The 7,547-nt window shown below is 36.0% G+C and overlaps 2 protein-coding genes across 2 annotated transcripts; one reads left to right on the plus strand and one right to left on the minus strand.

Annotated features, from left to right (window-relative positions):
• The first annotated feature begins 3,777 nt into the window (after positions 1–3,777).
• Positions 3,778–4,737, plus strand: LOC117172765 (histidine-rich glycoprotein-like). Its single transcript, XM_033360970.1, has one exon. It carries the CDS (start codon positions 3,803–3,805, stop codon positions 4,556–4,558), a length of 756 nt encoding a protein of 251 aa, XP_033216861.1. The 5' UTR covers positions 3,778–3,802; the 3' UTR covers positions 4,559–4,737.
• Positions 4,738–5,382: 645 nt separating this feature from the next.
• On the minus strand, positions 5,383–6,418 carry LOC117172963 (histidine-rich glycoprotein-like). The gene has a single exon (XM_033361286.1). It carries the CDS (start codon positions 6,320–6,322, stop codon positions 5,474–5,476), a length of 849 nt encoding a protein of 282 aa, XP_033217177.1. The 5' UTR covers positions 6,323–6,418; the 3' UTR covers positions 5,383–5,473.
• Between the last annotated feature and the right edge of the window lie 1,129 nt (positions 6,419–7,547).

Here is a 7,547-nt window from a genome sequence, read left to right on the forward strand (position 1 = left end):
TATTCTACGTCACTAGAGTGTCGTTTCATTGTTACTTAAAGACACATGCGAGACTCTATTGAATTAGAATATAGCTAATGCACTCTTTTTGGAAATCTTAAAGTCAACACTATTTTTTTTGGGACAGTCGTATTATTGGACGGGCCTTGCCAATACCCGACTAGAAACTGACTGAGATGAGTCTGGTCGACCGTCCAACCCGCGACTAATTGACCGTGACGGAACTGCCCTGCTGAAATTGCTATATAGGTTCCTATATAGCAGTGGTCGGCAAACTTTTTGCTTAATTTTCAGGTTTGGTCAGGCTCCACCCGACCTAATTTTTTCTACTACTTTTTGGTCTATTTATGTACCTTAGTGTGAGTGAACTTACTCTAGCAAGGGTCTTTTGTCCACAGGCATGTCAAAGTAAGGTAAATTTAATAATAAATACTTATCAATTTTTCAACCTTTATAGACAAATTACATGTCTTTGAAATCGGAAAAATACGGAGATTCCAAATATATTACTTTTAAGTCACTGATTGCAAAATTGCGAATTTTTTAATCTCACATTTTTTTCCCATTTTCTAACAATGAACCCATGAGGAAAGGGGTGGTCTGGCCAAGCTCGCAGGTACTACCCTACGACCTACTTTTAGGGCAGTACCTGCGAGCTTCGCTAGACCAGTCCTTTCCTAGGGTGTCCTTTGTTAGAAAATGGGAAAAAAATGTGAGACGAATTATATGTCCTTGGAATCGGAAAAATACGTAGACTCAAAATATATTACTTTGAAGTCACTAATTGCAAAATTAAGAATTTTTTAATCTCACATTTTTTTCCACTTTCTAACAAAGGACCCCTGAGGAAAGGGGCCCTGCCCTGGGCAAGAGCATGTCAACCACTGCTATATAGGAACCTACATAGGATCCAGAATAGAATCCTACATAGGAACCTATGTTTTACCTATAGGTGCCACATATAGGAAATGTCATAGAATCATCTTAAGGATCCTATATGGGTTCCTGCATGGGATCCTATATAGGATCCTGTGTATGTCAATGTATGGGAACATATCCGGATGTGCAGTAATATTCTATGGCACCTACGGCTGCGCAGAATTTTTTTTGTTCCTTCAGGAGCACCTAGAGACATACATAACCTTAGGTACTATAGGTGCCATTAGTTAGGTACAATTAGTTAGGCACCATTAGGTACCTAAATAGGAAGGGTCCTATCGGGTATCTATACAGGAATCTATGTCATTTCCTATAGGTCGCACCATAGGTGAAACATATAGGATCCTATGTAGGCTCCTATATAGGATCCTATATAAGAACCTAGATAGGAATTTTCAGTAGGGTGGTAGGGGACCCTAATCAGTAGTCCCGACTGGTCCCCGACTTAAAGTGGGGCCAACTGGTCGGGTATCCGACCAGCCCCACATTTGCATTTCTCAACGGGATTTATTACTGCATCCTGGAATTTTTTATAAATTAAAATTACGGAAGAAGACTTTAAAATAGACAAATACATCTGTATGAAGAGTTAATATAAATGCTTAACTGGACTATACCTTTTCAATATGTACCTTTCAATCTCACAATACAAATTCGTAAATATCTTAAAAACTGATTTGCTGTTGCTGAAAATAACGTTTTTAAAACAGTGCTCTAAAACGCTTACAGTCAAATATTTAAACCTTTATTAATAACAGTTATATGCGCAAAAAGTGGATGTAACACCGAAATCCTTCTTTTGTTCAGATTTCTAAATAAATTAAAATTGGAACGAGAGAACCAGTTAGGATAAGCCAAACCACTATCTTATGTGGAAAAAAATGAGAGGCATACATTAATTTCAAAAAAATAAAAAGTTACTTTATAATGATACTAGGTAAAATGGCAGAAACCAGATTAAAAATTAACCAATGCCAAATTTAAACACATTCTTCAAAATTGTGCATTGCATCAGATTATGATTTTATATATTCATCTTTGTTTCCTAACTTTTTCACATTCTCATAATTTATTTTGTCGAGAAATCTTCAGCATTATGCATTAAGGTTTACTATTGTCATTTTTCGCACTAATTTTGTGTACCTTTATCATTTATATTCAAATTATTCTTAACGTAATAAATTGAATGGAGTATTCCAAGACCGTGGCTAGGTCAAACAAAAATTTGTCTACAGATAAACGGATTTTTTTAGTACTGTAAACACAATATCATTTCAATTATTATATTTTTGCACAATATACTTAATCTTAGATAACAGCAAAGTGATTCTTATGATTTTTATGCCTTTATTAATAACCTGCAATAAAAATAATTTGTCAACAAATAAAACTTTTAAAATATACCATTTTTGGTATGCTTTCAATTATTCTTTTTAATAACCATATTTTGTTGTGTGTTTAAAGGTATTAGTATAATTGAAATAGCTATACGCATTGGAAGGTCGTATGCATATAGCTTGTTTTTTTACAAATATTTGGTTTTTCTCTTACTTTTAGTCCTTATATGACATACAATGACCAGCTGATATCAAAATCACTTGAAATATTTCGATTTTTTATATTCCTTTTTTAAACTTAGTTTATAAATGTATAATTTTAGCAATCTTGTAGTCAAAAAACAAATATCTCAAATTAGTAAAAATATGTAAATTAATTAAATCTTCATAAAATATTGCGAACTTTTCTTAACAACTAAGGTAGGACATTCTTACCACGTAATTAAGTATATGCAGTTTTATAGCTAGCTTATGATTAAAACAAAAATTTTATTTGCTAACGGATCTGGAATTTTTATTACATTCTTCTTCATCATATCATTTAATATTAATTTTTTGAATGGAGAAAAGTCCAAATCTTCTTATTACATTCTTCTTCATCATATCATTTAATATTAATTTTTTGAATGGAGAAAAGTCCAAATGCTGGTTTCATCTTTTGAGAAAGTTTCAGTTTAAAAAGTGCCTGAACAAATTAAGGATCTTATAGCGTTAATACTTTTCATTCCTCTTTTTTATTAACGCTACATTCTGTTACTTATTCGGAGAATATTATTATAAAAAACTGTTAATTTAATCATGTACGCAAAGTATAGTTGTGACATGTTCACTAAATAAAAAACAAGGTATTCATATTATTTCGCTTGTTTTAAAAATCATTTTTCACTTTCAAAACGAATTAAGCATTTACACTTAGGATTTTCAATATATATATATATATATATATATACAAGTTTAAACTTCGCGTGATTTCTAAGTAGGTGGTACTAATATGCATATATAATAATAATAATAATACAATTTAGCTGGGCAACCCTGTTTGCGCTTACCTTGAAGCACTCATATTTTCAAATTATGAGTCCGATAATAAACTTAAATCTAAAAATTCACCACACTTACCGAAAGTTGCAGATTGTGTCACCTATGTTTACAATCTAAATCCATCCTTTTGCAGATGTGATTACACAACCAAATTCACTTGCATAATCGAATCATCTGATAAGCGTGTGAATTACAAAACTATTTACTTAACAGGTTCAGTCAGCGTGAAAGAACCGCTTACAAGCTATGAAACTGTGAATGTTACTTGGTACTGTAAAAAGTTTGCTCTCTAATGCAAAACTTAGGGAAACCGGAACGACCTCCCCCACCGCAAAGCCAGTCCATTAGCCTATACAATTTCCCCATTATTTACTCCTTCCAACGAAGAAGTCTCTTTGAACATTGAAAGTATAAATAACTCATTCCAAGTTGTTAGAGTCATCAGATCATCGTCATCGGCGACAAAAGCAACCATAAGACGCGGAATGGCACTCCACGGAGTTTTGCCGTTAGGGCTGCTAATCCTTTTTGTATCACTGATCTCAGCGAGGGATATTCGGTCCCTTGCAGGTTCTGAAACAACACATCTTCAAACGAGAGATCTGGAAGCAGCCGCTTCTCACCACCACGAGAAGGGCGGAGGTGACGAGCACCACGAGGACCATCACCACGAACACGGTGAAAAGGGTCACAAGGGTTACGAGGGTCATCATCACCACGAGAAGGGCGAAAAAGGTCACCACGACAAGGATCACCATCATCATCACTATCATGACCATGGCGGTCATAAAAAGCACCATCACCATGACGATGGGCATCATCATGAACATCACAAGGGGGAGAAAGGTGAGAAAGGTCATAAATTTCACGAAAAGGGTCATTATGGAAAGGGTCATAGCACCAAGGGTCACCACGAAGTGAAAAAGCTAGACGAGTATAAAAAGGACAAGCACTTCCACGATGAGCATCACGATGACGGACATCACGAACACCACGGAGGACATCATCACGAACATGGCCACAAGAAGGGCCACCACCACAAGAAGGGTCATCATCATAAGGGTCATCATGAGGGACAACACGGAAAGAAGGGTCATCATCATAAGGGTCATCATCATCACGATCATAAGGGTCACAAGGATGAAGGTGGACATCATGAACACCATCATCATCATCATGGTCATGGCAAGAAGGGTGGACACGAAGACCACAAAAAGTGGCACTACAAGAAGGGACACTAAACTCTTCACGATACCACCAGAATGTTTAGGAAATAGAAAGCTCAAACAGAAAAAAATAGGAAGAAATTTGACTGACTTTATGCAAATCATAAATGTTGCATTGTCATATGCGGAGTTGTTATTTGTTACTCGTTACCTGTTGATTTATTGTAACGCATTGACTTTTTTTGTTAACTATTTGTAAAATAAAATTTTGGATAAAAATGACTTAGTAGAATAAACATTACCTTATTACCTAATTTTAAGATCCGCTATTTTTCTATATGAAATCACCGCATGCACGAGTTGGAATTCTTGGTTTGCATTCTTTTCTATTTCACACGTCTTTCTATCGTCTATTGTAGTAAACATAATTCCGAATCAGCAGAAAAGTCCAACATAAAGATTGGGTATTTGAATATGATAAGGCACAGAAAAAATTTTTCGTAGGGTATATCTTATTTATTATTTTTACTGATTCAAAACTTTATCTGGCAATAGATTATAGTTAGTTACCGTTATTTCTACTTAGGTATAATGGCCTTGATATTGTCTAGAATTTCTCTCAACCAAATATTTACTGACTATTGAAAATCAATTATTTTTCGCCAATAGCATCTCTAAAAAAAGCTCTTTGAATAGTTTTTCGCATTCAAATCGCACAACTCTGAAGCAAGTTTCTAATGTTTTATTCCACTAGATCTTAAGGAAAGTAAACATAAAATAATAAAATCTATAAGCTATTGAGGGAAGTATAAAGATAATCGAACATCTATTCTAAATATTTCAAATTCTCAAACTATTTAAAAATAACAGCAGTATTGCTTTCAATAAGGTTCCTTTATTTCCATAAATAAAAAGTTTTATTCTGTTGCTAAAAGAATGGTCAAACATTACACAATAGTTAACAAAAAATATCTATGGCACATTGCGAAGCTAATGTTTTCCACTGCTGTAGCCACGTTTCTTTCCATGATGATGATCTTCCTTTTTCTCATGATGTTTGTGATGATGATGATGCTTCTCATGGCCATGTTTACCATGATGACCTTTGTGATCCTCGTCATGATGTCCCTTAGAAGTCTGACCTTTCTTTCCATGGTGGTCGTCATGATGTCCATGGTGATTATGATGTCCCTTCTTATGATGTCCCTCTTTATGCCCATGATGGCCATGATGATGACCATGCTTCTCATGATGACCTCCCTTATGATGATCATCATAAAACTTGTGCTCCTTGTGGTACTCGTCTTTATGAGCCTTGTGATGATATCCATTAGTTTTTTCACCCTTCTTATGACCTTTTTTCTCACCAAATTTTCCGCCTTTGTGACCCTTTTCAGCTTCATGATGCTTCCCATGTTCACCATGCTCATCACGATGATCCTTCTTGTGACCACCATGCTCTTCGTGATGGCCTTCATGGTGACCCTTATCATGATGACTTTTTTCACCTTTGTTGTTATGATGATGACCTTTATGAGCTTTATCGCCCTTTTCTCCATGCTGCTCATGATGATGATGATGGTGGTGATGACCTCCCCCTCCTTCTAAACGGTGATCCTGTATGTGATGTGTTGACTGAACCTCAAGATCAGAGGGCACTGAAATTAAGGCTCTTCGGCGCCTTCGTTGTACATCTACCTGTCTTCCTAATGTGGATACCAGAAAGAAAACAAGGACCAGAGAGAGACATCGCCAGAAACGAATTTTGGGAACCATGTTCATTAAATGCAACCCAAGTTGTAACTGCTTTGCAGAATGGTGGATCGTATTTATACTCATCTCTTGAAGAGACAGTGATTCCCCCGGAATTCTGCGGTTTCCTGAGTGTCAATTTGATTTCCCTTTTCAAACATCGAGTTCGTTCACCAGTCATGTGGCCCCGATCGATCCTTGCTGGCAACCGAAACACTATCGCCAGGACGATCGCTTTTTATACTCGGCCGTCGAACCGAACCGTGACTGAGCAATTTTATGTAATCACCTGCTAACATAAGCGGTGACTACGAAAAATAACTAGACGTTAAGCACAAAATGTGGAGCACCTTTTACTGACTGGTTAACCAACTTCCTTACGAAAACAAGTGAGAAATTTTTTCACTACAGATCTTGTGATATTTCTAGAATTAAGAAATCAAGCGCAATTCTTGATATCCAACTTTCAGTGGAAATTAAGCAAAAATATTTCGTGTAAGAAGCTAAGCGCTAGAAATTGAGGTAATTCAGGAGAATGGAAATGAATTCAATCTTGTATCACTTTTAGTATAAAATCCTTTAAAAATAGAATAAAATAAATTAAATGAAAATCGTTTTAACTTTAAATTCATTATCGCTAGCAATAATTTGAAGAGCCTCTTTTTAGTTAGTGTTGCTAGTTGTCTTTTTGAATCCCTCTCTTATTTCATATTTCCAGCTTTTCATGAACTGCTGCCTAGAATGTGAAAAAATATTGCATTTTTAAAAATCCGACAACTAGGCAGTCTGATAAGTCCCTGAAAAATGAAACACGGAGACATTTTTTTGGCCAAAGCCGGTTTTATTTTTCAACATACTCTCCTTTTAGGTCGATACAGCGAGTCCAACGATTTTCTAACTTTTTGATATCGTCCGAAAAGTACTCGATCGGAAGGTCTCCAACATACGCCTCAGTTTCAGCTATGAGCTCCTCATTTGAGTAAAAACGCTTACCGGTGAGCCATCTCTTCAGGTTAGGGAACAAGTAATAGTCGCTGGGGGCCAGGTCTGGTGAATACGGCGGCTGAGGAACCAATTCGAAGCCGATTTCATGCAATTTTGCTTGTTCAACTAAGCATGAATGAACAGATGCATTGTCGTGATGATAAGGCGTTTTTTTCTTCTTCAAATGCGGTCGTTTTTCGGCGATTTCGATTTTCAATCGGACCAGTAATGATGAATATTATGCTCCGGTTATGGTTTTACCTTTTTCAAGATAGTCCACGAATATTATGCCATGTGCATCCCAAAATACGGAGGCCATAACCTTTCC

Source organism: Belonocnema kinseyi, chromosome 5 (genome assembly GCF_010883055.1).
Source record: "Belonocnema kinseyi isolate 2016_QV_RU_SX_M_011 chromosome 5, B_treatae_v1, whole genome shotgun sequence".
NCBI lineage: Eukaryota > Metazoa > Arthropoda > Insecta > Hymenoptera > Cynipidae > Belonocnema > Belonocnema kinseyi.

What these genes read in the sequence shown, in the direction of transcription:
- LOC117172963 (XM_033361286.1), bottom strand. Translation starts at nt 6,322, where the DNA reads ATGAGTATAAATACGATCCACCATTCTGCAAAGCAGTTACAACTTGGG.
- LOC117172765 (XM_033360970.1), top strand. Translation starts at nt 3,803, where the DNA reads ATGGCACTCCACGGAGTTTTGCCGTTAGGGCTGCTAATCCTTTTTGTA.